At 39.0% G+C, this 15,774-nt stretch overlaps 1 protein-coding gene across 7 annotated transcripts in view; it reads right to left on the bottom strand.

The window, feature by feature from the left end:
• Positions 1 to 15,774, bottom strand: part of RIMBP2 (RIMS binding protein 2) — a 134,715-nt gene that overhangs the window by 4,443 nt on the left and 114,498 nt on the right. For 4 of the 7 annotated variants that reach the window (XM_051633808.1, XM_051633814.1, XM_051633815.1 and 1 more), the window contains 6 exons: positions 12,353 to 13,084; positions 10,504 to 10,621; positions 7,570 to 7,722; positions 4,485 to 4,669; positions 2,720 to 2,888; positions 137 to 240 (listed from right to left, as the gene is read on the bottom strand). In XM_051633808.1, coding sequence (XP_051489768.1) covers positions 137 to 240; positions 2,720 to 2,888; positions 4,485 to 4,669; positions 7,570 to 7,722; positions 10,504 to 10,621; positions 12,353 to 13,084 — 1,461 coding nt within the window. The remainder of the gene's footprint in view (positions 1 to 136; positions 241 to 2,719; positions 2,889 to 4,484; positions 4,670 to 7,569; positions 7,723 to 10,503; positions 10,622 to 12,352; positions 13,085 to 15,774) is intronic. The other 3 variants (XM_051633811.1, XM_051633812.1, XM_051633810.1) reach the window with 2 other exon arrangements.

Raw genomic sequence — 15,774 nt, 5'->3', positions numbered from 1 at the left:
GCCTGAAATCATCTGCCTAACATTTGTAATTCTGAACTGCAGTTTCTTTTTTGCACACATGTACAATAGTGTTTATCAATCCCAGGTATGTTATGGCTCCAGAAATGGTAAATGCAGTAAATGGTTATGTCAATACCTCTACATCAACGTTAGGAGAACTTTCTCTTGGGTCATAGTCATACAGAGCCACCATCCTTCTTGTAGTCACCAAGTGTTGCCGCCCACTCCGTCGGTTTCTTTCTGTTCCGAGCACAGGGAGAGGAAGGGAAGGAAAGCTATCAAAGTTATTTTGAAAAGAAAAAGAAGGTGCAACTTTTCCCCACAGCATTTTCACAACAGTGCATTAACAGCGCTGATATTTCTCTAGCATAGCAATAGAAGGTCACAGATGACCAAACCTATTCACACAGATCAAGGTTTCAAAGCAGCATGTATGTTTCATTAAAAATGGTTCACAGTTGGTTTCCCTCCTTACTCTGAGGCACTGCATCCTTTGAAAGGTCTCGACCTGCAAAACTAATGTTCCAAAATTTTCAGCCATTCCTGTAGGAATTAGAAGTTACCAGCATCTACAAAGCCAAACAGTAAAAATTAATGGGTTTTTTGTTTTATTCAAACTTCCACATTTACTGTCTGTTCCCTTCCTTCCTCCTATTCACAGGGAATTCTGTGCCTGGGATTATTCTTCAGCTTTCTGCTGGGAGACTGGAAGGAGAAATGGACACTCTCAGCTGTCCCAAGAGAAAAGAGAATTTCAAGACTCTTGACTACAAAAAAATGTTCTCAAGTAATTTTACAAGTTTCCTTTGTGGGGAACAGAAGGAAAGGAGTAAAATGTGTAGTTTCCAGGAACCACATAAAATGTTTATAGATTGTTATTAAACATTCACAGAACAGTCCAAAATAGGCTTTATTTTAAATTTGAATGCTATTAGCATGATTCCTGCAGATGGCTGTAGCAAGAGAGACATGCTGGTTAGTGCTACCCGCAGTCAGGCACTGAGGGCAGGTCTGATGAGCAGTGTGACAAAGGACACCTGGGGTTAGCAGGCACCCTGTCATTGTTCTGTCAGGAGCAGACACTGTTTGCAGCTCAGTGGGCACTCACACCTGGCACCTCACCCACCAGCTGACTCAAGCCCTCAGGCAGAGCAGATCACTTCCGCAGTGGGGGGTTTGGAGCTTCTTTCCTGGCTACCAAGGCAAGGGATTTACACAGATCACCAGAAGAAATCCAAAATGAAGGTACAGGCTGTAACACACATGGGACCTGGTCCCCTTAATACTCCAAGCCTGGATCAACCTACACCAAAACAACAGTCTCAAGAGTTGCACTTTCTATTTTGAAGGACTGCACTGGCTCAGGGCCCTTCTACAACCAAGAAAAGAATCTAAAAGGGACCCTCTGTGTAACTGCTCTGTGACAAAACTTTTCATGAAAAAGACAGTTCAAATAATTTCAGCCATTTTACAGCTCGAGTCAAAGGTTCTTAGCACAGACCTCTTTTAGACTTTCTGGATCTGCAGTGTACAGAGCGTGAGCTCTCTTTGAAACGGTCACAGCTGACTTCAGGAAAGGAATGCATACAAATAAAGAAAAGATAGAAAGCTGTTCAAAGTTCTGTTTTTAAGGATTTCATGTGGGCAAAGGATTAAAAAAAAAATAGCCATATGAACACAGCATGTAAAGTGTCTGAGATGACACTAAAAATGTGAAACAATATGAGACAGACTAGCTCAGAGCCTGCTTCTGCTAAAAACCCACCTGGGCAGCCTCCATGACAGCAAGGGCCTGAGCACGTGCATCTCTGCTGTTCAGCTTTTGGTTTTAGCTTAAAATTAAGCCAAACTAACTATTCTTTCCAAATCCATTAGTAAGAATATTTGTTGGTGGTGTGTGTTGTTTTTTTTAAATCGCCAACAGTTAAATCCATATTAAAGGGAAAATACATGATGGTTTAAAAGTACTAAAATATTTAAAGGTGAACTGCTGGGGGTAGGTTGCTAACAGCTCACTCCGAAACATCACAGAATAAAAAGAATTGCTTAAAAATATCGTGGGGCAACATTTTTGTCAGAAAATGCCTCTCCCTCATTTCAAGATAAAGACTTTCTGATTTCTCAGCTATTTCAGGGTACACAGCCAGTTGAGCACAATAAAAAAAACCAGAAGTGGTTCATAAGACACAATTGTTTGGCCAAACGCTGGTTTTTAAAGGGTTTGCTACTGCAATGTCCACAAAATCTCATGATATGCAGAGCTATCCCAAATGAGATTACACATAACCCTTTGCCACCATCCCTTTACATTACTGACATATGTAGGAAAATGTAGACTAAAAAGAACAAGTAAGTGATTCTTTTTATGCTTTGCAGCAGTGAATGTATCACAAAGCACCTCAGCACAGCACACTTGAAAGCACAGGGAACATCTGTGTCTAGAAATCTTTCAGGTAACAAACCACCTGTTTTTAAATACTAAAAGTAATGAGTAGAGTGGTGGAGATACAAGTCCTTATTTGTAGCACAAGATGTGCCTGAGCTTAATTTTTAGGGGAATAAAGTAATCCAGATACTGACACAGAATATATCCCATGGTGTAGTAAATTGCTGTAAAATGTAGATGTATCTGCATATAATAAAAACAAAAGGCAAAGCGGATCCAGCCAAGTTAACAGCACCCAAAGGTTAGAAGTGAAGGGTATATCTTTTTCTTTACCTATTTTCTCAACTGGTGTGTTCAGAGGAAGAAAGCCTTGCTTCAGAAGCTGATCCATCATCTCCTCATCATCTGCTTGGATCTCAGAGACCATATTACATGGGATAAGGCCAATTCTTGCACAGGTTTCTCCACGATAGAATCCATCAGCATCTTTGTCCCCATAAACCTGTTATTTAAAGAGTTGTAATACTGGTCAATAAAGGTTTTAGCATTTAGGAATTTTAATACAAACTAAATAGTGAGTAAGCATAAACAGATGACTACAGCTTGGATGTGGAATTATATGAGGTTTTTTTACTACTGTGACGTTAAAAAAAACTGTAATTATTATGTTGATTTGAGTTATGACTTCAGATACATGAGCAAAACTTGGACAATTTTTTGGTAGCAGTCAAATGCCTCAAAAGTGAGAGACACCATTAGATGTCATCAGTTTCTCCCTGTGAAGCCAAAAGTGTACTCTATTGTTTGCACTCATGTTGATGGCATTATTCACATGGCAGCATTTTTGGTGCCAAATGAGCTAGATTCAAAATGAACCATTTGCAAAATTGTGCCACATGTTGTTACTTTGAGTAGAACAATTGTGTATGATCACAAGTGCCCATCTAATACTTAATATACTTGATACATGTACTTGCTGAAGCTCTGCTTGTCTTTCCAGAAAATATGAATTAAGGTATAAAAATAGTATGAATTAAGGTATAAAAATAGTATTAATTTTTATCAATGAAAAGAGGTAAACCCCAAAATTCCTCTTACATTCTAAAGATGCAGTCACCTCATAAAGGCTACTGACGATACAAAGGCTTAGACCAAGGGCTGCACCAAACCAAAATGATGTTCTTAAGGCCAGACTGATGACAGAGCATAGATTGTTCTTTGTTTGGGTTCAATCAGGTTGTTTTTTTTTTTTCTTCAGAAAACAAACAAAACCCCTCAAACTAATCACTTCAGTTCCAATCAGTTAATTAAAAATTACCTTTGAATAGCCTCAGATTTCTAGATTGGGAATGATGTTCACTTCTAATCACTCCATATCTGTGACTCACCTGGCACCACTCCTTCCTCACCCAGCACAGCATGCGTGACCACAACACACGTACAGGACAGATTTCATGCAGCTCGTGGTGGACCTGACCCTCCACCATCCCACGTGCCCAGGTCACTTACAAAAAGTATTTTGAAAATGCAAACTAGTCCATCTTCACAACAATTTGATAAGAGCTTCAAAGCAGCAGATCACAGCGTAATCACCATGGTCCCAAATACAAAGTAAACATCACTGAGAATAAATATCCCTAGACTAGTCAGAAAAAGGAGTTAGTTTCCCAGATTCAGAAGGGGATGACTCTGTGGGAAAGAACTAATTTTTGGACCTTAATTAATATTAAGTGCATATTAACTAGGAATGTTCAGGTACAACACTAGGCGCTGTAGTGGTACCTCTGCAGGACTGTCATCCTCTCTGAGGCAGATTTTCCTACAAGGTTTGTGGCAATGGACATGGGGTCACAATTTTGTTCTTAGCACCTAATTGAGTGTGGCCCTAGTATCTATAGCAACTTCAAGATTTTTGCTCGTCACCTAATTACTTTTAAGGCATTAGCACTAGATACAAGGTTTCAGATCCAGTCAGATTTACAGCTTAAACCTCTGGAGGAAAAAAACCCCTGGGACTCTAGTCACACAAGTTGCTTTGTTCACAGGGAACAGAGGAAACCCTGTTTGGTCCTTTGTTTCCTTTGTTTTTAGATCCCACCTTAATGATCTGTCCTTCTTTAAATGGCAGCTCTTCTTCTGCAGCATCAGGATTTGGGGACATGGTCAGTGGGTCATAGTCAAAGAGTGCAACAAATATTCGAGTAGAAATATCCTCTGCGCCAGGATCTGTTTCTGATTCTTCATAAATATCTGGAGACAGATGGTCATGACCACCATAGCCATCTATGAAAGTAAATTCAGAAAAGAACAATTCAGTAATACAAGATGGCCTCAATTTTTCAACAATTCCAGTTAATATTTGAAAAAATATTTGGCATCTCAGTGAAAAACCCCAATAACTTAATGCAAGTCCTACTAACCTTGGTGAGTTTTTTTGTTTTTTTTTTTAATTGGCAAGTTACTTTCTTTTAAAGCATGTACCATCTGCATGCACTGAGTGTGGTGTTGATCTCCTACCCCACAGTGACATTTACACATGAATACAGGGCAGGCAAGAAAGCCATTTTTTTCTATTTTACTAGAGTTTGCCATGAATTAATGAAGCATGTTAAGAGTGACATAATGATGAGGCTGGTAGGCTTTACCATTGCTGCAAAAATAACCATGCTTTGGGTCCGTTTTCCAGCACAGCTGCTTCTGCTCTTCGTGGACACAAGAAAGCACATCCCAGCTGTATTGACATCTCATGTTATGGGTACCAGGTTTAAAACACGGTTATAACCTCTTCTCTCCAGAGAGGCAAGAAGAAATATCTTTCTGCAGAGTTAGTTATGCCAGGGTTGGAACCACACTGCCTACAATTTTGTTTAAACACAGTCAGTAGTTAACACACCCAGCAGTGCCTCAAACCAACCCAAACTCTTAACAGGATTTTTTCAAACCGAGGAATAATGGTTAGCTGTGACTACACTTAACCATAAGCTCAGTAGGAAAGATCATCCATGAATATTACACGACTTGACACTGCAATGAACTCTGCCCACTGCAGGGAACCAAATAAATTAGGAAATAAAAAAAAACAACAACTAATGTTTTGTCTCATACATCTTTAAGACTTTTCAAATGACCTGCAGAATGTGTTTAGTCCATGAGTCAACATACTTAAGGATGGACTTAAGTAAAACTGAATTACAAAATTAAGCCACAGTGGCTCCCAAAAAAGTGTTTTGATGAGTTTCCAAAACTTTTAATTGTATTTTGAAAAAGCGTGGGGCAGCACTTTCCCCAAAAGATTAGGCTCTTTCAAGACATACAAAGTTGAAATCCCCAAAAATAAAGCCATCAAAATCACAAGCCATTTCCCAAAAGCTTGGCTCACTGTGCAAGTCCTGCTCACTTCAGTGGGAGTGACACACTTGTTCTTTGCTGAATCAACACTTACCCAGTTTACAAGATCCTTCACAATGAGTAAATTGAGCAAGCAATATTATGAATTATAGTTGAGTTATAACTCAACTATATCAAAATTTTATCTAACAAAGTTCCTATTAATGCAATTTTTACTGTAATAATCTCTTACGAATTAAAGAATCCCATTTTTGGTAATAGTTTGAACATTCAATATGAGACATCTTAGACAAAATTACTCTTCTTGCCTCAAGATCAGATGCATTTTATTCAACATTTGATATTTTTAAGCTAACAGAAAAAAATATTAGAGGGTCACAGCTTTAAGGGAACAGCTACTAACTCTTGGGTCCAGAGTGCAAGAAAGAATGTAAATAGGGAAAAATGCAGAACAGCAAAAAGGCAGGGAAAAATTCCAGCCAAGAAGCTTTTAGGCAGGCACAAAGCACAGAAAGGAAGTGTGGGAGAAGGGCACATGTGGGACAGGAAGCAATGGGACACAAAGGATGGGATTCTTCTCTGTTCTGTTCTCTCCTCCCACAGTCAGGGTGCAATCATTCTGTGGTTCATGCTCAGGCCCACCAGGCAACGTAAAACGGTTTTTTTTTGTTTCTGAATTAAAATTATTGATCTTTGCATCCAACTCCAGCTGCAGTTAACGTGTGTTAGGTGCAAACATAAATCATAGTCAAGTGTATCTGTGTTACCTGCACTGGCCTGTAACATCTGACTCAGAAGAGTCATGTTTGCTTCACTGAACCAGAAGGCAAATCATCTCTTGATTAGCTCATTACCCACTTATTCTTTCAAGAGGTACATACACATATCATACATATACACACACATAACTGTGTATGTCTTTGGATGCAGCCAGCTGACTCCCATGAGTTCCAGCCACAGTTGCACTGACTTCGCGAGCTATACACTGATGTACACAAGCTGATGATCTGGCTGTAAGTCAGTCAGGTCTGTTTGCTTTGAAACCCAGCATTAAGTTATGATTTCTCTAAATGCTCAGGGCCACTTTTGCTTCATTTCAGGTAACAATAAAACCCTAATGTATTTCTTAGCTCTATACATGGCCTGGACTACCTCTGGGAGTTAAGACACTTCAATTCACTGTATTATGAACTTTGAAACCTGAGTTGTTCGTGTAATGATTTCTGTGCTGATGAAGCAATACCATCAACAGTGGGTATAGCGGCCTTACTCCTGTAATACAAGTTTGTCATTATGATGCAAATATTCCTAAAATAAAGAATAATTTTTTACTTCACCAAGTACCACAGCCAGACTCCTATGTGGTCATTGAAAAGACCCTGAATCTTCATTTAGCCCAAGCAGTAAATCAGAATTATGTTTGGCACCTGCTTTCTTGTATAGGACGCTGGGTTGTGATACACCAGCCACTGTCAGTCTCTGCCCAGTCTGTATGAATCAAGTGGAAATGTGGTCACTTTGATGAATGGTTGTTCAGGTGTACACAGTAAATACTGACTGGCATCAGTACAGCACAGCTTCACAGAGGTTCATGCAAGGCAGTGTGCTTGGACTCGGTCGAGTACGGAAAGGTGCTGCACAGCAGTGTCAGGACGGAGGACTAAGGGCTGTTGGTCCCTTACAGCTGAGCTGGAGAAACTTACCTGAGAGCAGACAGGACTTTAGAGCTAGCTCCCCTGGCATTCTGCTTTGCATGCAGTGTTGTCCCACCGCCCCCGCGCTGTTACCACGCAGCTCTACAGTGTCTGTATGAAGGAGGAACAGGCTGGGCATACCGTGTCTATAGTGAGAGGCCATGGCACGCCGCTGGGCCCACTGCTTGTGTCCACCAATGCTGCCATAATAAGCTTCTTCTTTTACAGGTGAAATATTTCCCTCACTACCTGACCGAGACCGCCCGCCTTCACTGTTACTGTCCATTGTAATTTCTATGGAGAAAAAGGGAATGATCTATTAAAACATACGGTAGAGTTCCCTCTGCGGAGGCTCCTGCAGGCAGGCTTGCCTGACTTTATTTCTGACTTGCACACAGTAGGAAGGCTAAACACTGCGTAGGCTCTGCCAGATGTCTCAGCCTCTAGAAGTCCTTCTTTAGCTGGGGAATCACAGAAATATGTATCCCTTTCTTTTAAAGCACCTGAGTTTTCTGCTTTTTAAAATTCATACAGCATGAATACCGTTTGTTATACCTTTGGATAGGAATCGTCTGTAATTATGAGGTTTAAACAATCCTACCTGCCAGATCTGCAAGGTCAAGAGCACTGTAAACTGTTTCACCTTCTAAAGTATCAACCTAAAAACAAAAATTAATTAATGTACTTAAATCCTACCTGCAAGAAGATACTAATCCAAAGTAGCTAGAGAATAACGGAGAAAATACCTCAAAGAATTTAAATCCTGAAACATTATGGAGAAGGGTTTTATCATTGGAATCTTAAGAACACTACAGTTTTGAAGGTCTTTCCCAATAATTGGAGCTCCCAGAGCTGCCTTAAGAAGGCACTAAAGCGACTTTTTAGCTGAATAACTCAGTAAAAACTCCAGGCACACATGTCAAAGAATAAGGTGCTGCCAAGAAATTTGGAATAGACATTTTTTACCTATATGCTGAGGCCAACAACAGTGTTAGATATTTAAGAAGTCTAAACTTTGCCTCAGTCATATCTGCTTTCTACTCTCATTTTACTCTGCTTTTCACATTGTGGAACAGTATCACACAATGACACAACCGTAACAACTTCCTCTTCAACACCCACACCTGCAGCCCTTATCATGGGACACTTCCTCTGTCAGGGGCAGTTATGAACAGTGGGTTCAAGTTTCTACATTGCTCTGCTATAGGCTTTTGGATGCCCAACCTGTACAGCATCTGATTTATCTGACCTCTTGATACATTTCTTATCTTCTAGATTTTTTTCCAGCAGGCTTACAGGAAGCAACTTTTGTGCAGTTTTATCAAGTGTTTATATTTCTTCACTTACCTTCAAAGTGATTTATTACAGTGTGATGCTGAAAGTGAGAAATAATGCATGCATATCTTCCAGCAATTTCAATCACTATTCTTTCAATCAGAAATTACAACTCTTGAACTCTAAGTGACACTATGGCCTTTCAACAGCTTCACAGCAAATATTTTTTCGTTAGATATTGAACATAATGCTCAGTAGTTTGCTTGTTACCAGCATTAGACAATATGGTAATTTATTCCCAATTGAACTTCCCCAAGGAGCATCTGAGGATTCTACATAATACAAAATAGACTAATTAATTTTTAAACTTACACTGAAAGAAATAAAATCTGAGATTATTTTCTGTTTAATTATTTGTTTGAGCACAGATTGACTACCAGAAATCAGTTTCTTTATCTGATTCCCAAGCTGTTGCTATTGAACTACTGAGCAGTGAAGTCATTACTTTGCAGTTTTTGTGTCCTAACTTTATTGACAGAAAGTGAGCTCTGGTAAATTAAATCACTTCCCTTATTTTTTAATTAAAATGAAAACTAAAAGGAAAGCCCAAAGGACTAATTCAAACAAACCTGTTTACTTTCTCACTATTTCTAAAAAAAAAATAAATTAAAAAATTAGCACATCAAATAAGAGAAAGAACTTAGATACAAAACTTGCTTAAAGTAGTCTAACCATAAACCAGAAATCTTTGCTCCTGAAAATAAAAAGGGGCTCATTTCAGAGGAAAACTAAAAAAAAGAAATGAAAATCTAACTGTTTTCACACCGTCATCCAAACGCTGTTTGACTGAACTAACAATAACTTGTCAATAGACCACAAGAGTCTCCCTGGGGCTGATTCTCCCTTCTGATAATCCATTTGTGACGTTTCTTATTCACAAAAATGTGAGGTGAGAACTGCCTGACACTGCCTCTTTTTCCTCCTGATGATGCCTAGAGTATCCACAAATTAAAGTCTAGGTTAGGGACAGGAACCAGACCAACTTTACATCTTCACTGAGTAAAGTTCTGCTAAAAGCTCACAGAGCTCTTTCTGCTTTGTTTTGCATGCTTCCTGTTCTTCAGAGTGAATGTTTCTTATTTGTGAGTACAGAGTGCAAGTTTTAACAGATACGTATTTGTCCATAGTGTCCTGATTCCATTATCTTTTCTGCACTACTTTTTGGATTATCTGGTATACACCAGCATACAGTTTAAGTCATAAGTAAACCAGAATAGAGATTATTCTGTAAGAAGTATCAAATATAGGAAATATATGCCAGTTCTACTTGTTACATTTAACAGCTTCCATTTTTTCTGCTAAATTCCAAAAAGTAGTCAAGAAAATGGAAATTGAATGCAAAATGATGGCTGATGAATGGGAAGATGGATGGCTGAATGGATAGCTGAATGGGCACATTTATTTTACTGATCATTTATAGCAGTCTGCCTGCATTATCATTTTTTCTTAGGTAAGATCTGACAGTATCCAAGCTTAGCCAAGCTTAAAAAACTCCAACACCCACTACATTCAATGAAAAGACTCCCAGTCACGTCAATGACAACCGATTCAGCCCCTGTGAGACCCCAGTAGACTCATATTTAGATATGAGGTATTTTTAGTTCCATTTCATCCCATTACTTCTCCCAGACTAAGAGTAACGATCATTTAAGACAAATGTCTGTTGTTTCTTTTTTTAAGGACCACCTTCCCAGTTCTGAGGCTGCAAAGAACAGAAATGCACCAATCTGTCCAACTAACCAATGGAAGGGACCAACATTGGTCGAGACCTTTGTGGCACTGCACTGCCATGAGAGGACCTTCGCCCTGCATGCTCCACCCTTTCAGGCCGTCCTGCAGATGATGGATTACCTAAAAGCTAAAAAACAACAACAGAAAAAACAGGTTTGTAAGTTACATGCTTGGTAACGTTATGGCTACATGGTTGGACATTAATCAGGTCAATCACATTTGGAAGCATAAGCTCTAAAGGCAACTAAACTTAGTTTTTAACTGAAAGGTTAGCTGAAAAGTAAATACTGTTGCCTGGCAAACCTGCAAAAGAAAAAAAATGGTTCCCTGATTTATGGCAGAGTTTTGTAACCAGCAGTCACACATCAGAACAAAAAGAAAAGAAAACAAAAGAATAATTTTTGAAATATTCTTTTGCCTTTGTTGTTGCTACTAAGCTGACTTTATAATCTCCTGAAGAGCAGTACAACCAGTCATGGGAGCTGTGGAGACTGGACTGCACTGAAAAGACAAGCCTTTTTTGTATGCAACTACATAGCTGTGTCCAGTTTGCAGCACGTGAACAAGTGTACGTCCCTCTGCTCAGAGCACACTGCTTTGCCATAATGGCCTTGGGTTGCTAAAGCTGTTCAAAGGTCTCTGGAACATGTGGAAGGGAATGTAGACATGCTTTGTCTCACATCACAGCTTCTCTTTCTGTTCACTGTCCTTGCAGAAAATGTTGCTGTTTTAATAACTAAAGGGTACTATGTTAATGCTCTCCAGAGTTAATCATGCAGTCACAGAGATTAATACAGCTTGGGCACCAATTTTAGTGGCAGACATTTGTAAGGATCATTTCAGCATTAACTGCTAGGCTAGAAGAGCAGGGAGCTGACTTCTACTCTTAGATGAAACACATTAGATTTGAAGTTTCCACTCTGGACTGTTGCAGACTGAAAGGATAAAGAGCTTGCTTTGGTCTTTAGGGAGCAGGGAAGCCTAGGATGCATCTATCGAAGTGTGGAGACTCTGTAGGCTAATGGACAGAAATGCAAACAAGCAAGGTCACGCAGAGGCATCCTTAAAAGATACATTGAATGGCCCTGACCTCTCCCTTTGGAAGAAGCTGTTTGCCTGCATTCTCGTGCAGAGATGCAGTCTGCAACTTCAAAGGCAAGAAGAGATGGTCTAAAAAGGAAGGCAAAGTAGTGACAGTGCAGAGATAAGGTAGAGAATGGAAATATGATTAAACCAGTGACTCCATAAATCTGGGTCACTGTCACACTTGGGAAGAATCTTAATTCTTATCAAGAGATGTTTTATGATAAAGAATATATCCTGAAAATTCTGGGAATGAGGTGGATAAAAACAACATGATGAAATGAACTCTTTGACATTAAAAAGAACACAAAAAAACCAACACAAAATAAACTAACAAAGAAAAAACCTGATTAAATACTTTTCCAGTTAAAATGCAGCTTTTTTAAAAAAGCAGCATTTAGATGGGCAGAATAAAGAAAAACAATCTTTTGGGAAAATTATAGTTCAGCTAACCCTTAAGTAAAATTTAGATTCAGTTGTCCTTTAATAAAAGCAGCCGTTGTTGTAATTTGTTCTGTGGGAAAATTATTGTAAAGCAAATTAAACTGATCTCAGCATAACACAAAGGAGGACTGTAAAGGAAAATGCAGAATAATAAACAAAAATGAATGAGGAGGAAAAAAAAAATAAAAGGAGAAATGTAGCAGATAAGTCCAAAGGATGAACTCTAAAAAGTAATTCAGAAAAGAAAGACAAAGAAAGGAATAAAGAACAGAAGAGAGAAAATAGACTGATTTGGCAAGCAGATGCTAAAAGGAAGATTTATTTCACACACCAGAGAGTCTTCTGCATCTCTGTGGGATGGCTTTGCAAGTAGACCAGCTGCCCTAGAGTCAGCCATTTTTAAGTCGGTCTTCCAGCCTCCCTGAACATCTTCATGAGACAAGTTATCTGTTCTAGCACATTTCTGAGTCTCATACTTTTTCTCGTAACTGGGCTTGACCTGTTCACTCTTGGGCTCCACAAAGGAAGGAGCCAGGTCACCAAAGTCTTCTTCGATGCTGGTTTGTCTGGTTAAAGTTTTCCTGCGAGCAAGCAATGGCCTCATGCTTTTCCTGCAGGAACAGTTAGCAGTCTCTGCACAACAGCTAGATGGAAGGTTGGCAGACACTGAATCGCAAGTATATCTGAAATTAAACCGAGATTCCTCTTCTTCACTTCCACAGTCTAGTCCACTGTCTGGGCTTCTTGACAAGGACCGGCTATATTTACATCCTCTGTCATCTGCAGCAAAATCCTCCATGCCTGAAATTCTGTGCTTGGCTGGGTACCAGAAGGTGTGCTGCTGGTCTTGATTGTAGGGCCTAGATGTTCTAGAGTCTCTAGCTATTGTGGGATTCTTTTTATAGGGCACACCTAGACCCTGCTTGTACAGCAGTTCAGAGTATTCACCATCCTCTTCAGCTACTTCTGGAATACTGAAAAGCTTTTTACTGTGATGTATCTGCTGTGAAAAGTCAGGCTGTTCCAAAAAAGAGGCTTCAGTGGTCTTATTCTTATCGCACTCCTTAAGATTATGTAATGTTAAAAACCAGACAGGGAAAAAAACAGTGTGTGACAAAAATAAAATGGGGGGGGAAGGGAGAAGAAAAGAAAAATAAAGACAGAATTAGTTTTAGAGCAATGGCAAACATAAGACATGCAGCTTATTCAGTGAAAAGGATGTCATGCTTTGCATGAGAATCTATGAAAAATAAACAAATGATTAAGAAGTTGCTGGGTGTCAGATACAACATGAGAGGTCAGTACAAACAACCGAATGATGCTATCAACAAGAATAAATCCATGCATCTAAAACAAAGCAATAAAAGCTGCTGACAGGTTCCAGCATGGTGAATGAGAATGGCATCAAAACAGAGCATTAATGCTTAGTATGTTCCTTGCCCCAAGCCAAATTGCTATTTAATTTTTATTTGTAACCAAAACCTGTATCTGAGAATGAAAATTCTGTTCCAGCAAGCTTTCTGGCTTTGCATCTGTTAAAGCCTCCTGTAGAAGTAGCAAATGCTCCTGCATCTCCTGCCAGAGGAGAGCTATTCATTAAAGGAGTTCTAGTTCCCTTTGTAAAACTGTAAAAAAACTGCACCATTTGTAAACATTAGCTTTCACAGAAAGAACCCTGAGAAGCAACTGCTCTCTGGGGTCACTTGGTCTGCACTGTCGTCAAATCTCTCAGCATAATCTCATATCTGCCTGATAAACCAATATTTGAAAACCAGCCTATTACCAAGAAGTAAATAGAACTGTTTATACTAGAGGTAGGTAAAAACTATCCTAGCCTGGATACAAAATGCATTCTGAACATGACAGATACATTTTGTAATTCTTCTATTACATTTACACGGAACACAGGTTGGTGTGACAGAAGAATCCTATGCAGTATCTTTGTTGGGACTCTGAGAAGAGACAAGAGAATAATGATGCAGGAGGTGTTGGTTTTGATCATGGAGATCATCTCTCCATGTACTTTACTCAATGACTAGATCAGAGAGTCTCTGGACACGACAGCACCCATAAATAATGAAAGGATCATCTTGGAGACTTCAGCAATATCTCTCTGTCTGAGCATGGTAAACTTAACTGGGCTTTGGATGTCTTCTCCTTTCAGGCATTAGGAACTTTCTAAGCTACTTTATGACTAAATTTGTTTCACCTAATTTCATTTATTTTTAAAATGTGTATCACATTTGTGAAACTTTTGAAATAAACTGCCATAAAAAAATGGACAAAAGTAAATTAATATGAACAAGGGTAGTTTCGATTTGAGATCAAATATCCCACATTTTAGAATGCTCAGATCACAGAAGTGAGTTGAATCTTCCCTGGATCACCTGTGTCAGCCTTTGGTTTAGGGAACCATTGAAGGGAACAGCAATCTCCTAGTAAAGCAAATAGATAACTGCATGCAAAAGGTTTTCCTGTTACTTGGGGGCATCTGTTAACCCCGGAGAGAACACTCAGTTACAGCAGCAAGGGCATGGCTGGCATACATTCCAATGCAAGGGGAACAGAAGCTCAATTACATTATGGAAAATTCAGTAAACACGTTTTTCTTTTTCATTTTTTAATCAGTGATGCTGCAAAAGGGAAATTGTATCTAGTGCAAGTGGGGGGGAATTATCTAGCACTCCAAAGTCAGAATTTCACCTGTGGTTTAGACCAGAGAACTTAGCAGCATGGTGGGCCATGTTCTCCAAATGAGACTCAGACACCCCTAAGTCCTTCCCCAGGAAGTGCTCATTTACTGAGTTCCACTTCTGCAGAATGAATCCACCAGCCGTACCCTTCACATATACCCCTACATCAAGAGAGGTGGTGCCTGAGGCCTGAACAGACCTAAAATGATTGACCACACCAATTAAAGGTCTGGGCCTTTCTTTTTAAATGTTACCATTGGCAATACTAATTTAAAATCAAGAAATTAATATACTTTCTGATGCATAAGGAAGTACAGTCTAGGGATAATTCACTTTCTGCCAAAGGAAAGGGACAGAAGCAGCATGCAGGAGGATTTCAGTTTCAACCTTTTATGACAGCAAAATAACAGAAACACTGATCGTTGTTTCTTTTGTACCTGTCTTGTTCCAGGTAATATCAGAATAAAAGGACTGAATTTATAATACATGAAAACAGTTACAAGAATGGCCAAAATTTTTGTAGGTATGAGAAAATACTAGTTTTTTAGTCAAATAGCTTATTGGAAGGCAAATCAATCTGTGGGTTTCCTTATCATTCAAGGTATCCAACTTTCTAAGAAAACACAACTTAATGTAATTGCTAGACATATAAAAAGTAAATACAATTTACACATAAAAATATAATACGATAAATATATATATTTTGTGTTGGGTAAGTTCAACACTCAACATATGCTTTAATTATTATACTAAATTGTCTTTCATTATAAATATTCACGTGCAGTGTTAAAGCAATATTTCTGATAAGTATTGCCTATTGTTTCTCAGGATTCCTTGGTAATCAGAGCACAGGGATTTCTGATAATGCATTCATGAAAGAAAGCTGACCCAATTCCCTTTCTTACAAGCATACTTTAAAGCCTGTGGAAGAGATGGGACTAGCACTGGAAATGAAGACAAATTACTAAGACATGAAAAACCCAAGTTTTTTTCTGTATGTATGTTTATATGTGTATTTCTCCTTGCTCAGAAACAACTCATTGTCTGGGTAGCACAGGTA

This window comes from Apus apus, chromosome 16 (assembly GCF_020740795.1).
Source record: "Apus apus isolate bApuApu2 chromosome 16, bApuApu2.pri.cur, whole genome shotgun sequence".
In the NCBI taxonomy this organism is placed as follows: Eukaryota; Metazoa; Chordata; class Aves; order Apodiformes; family Apodidae; genus Apus; species Apus apus.
This window is presented reverse-complemented; position numbering and strand designations above follow the sequence as displayed.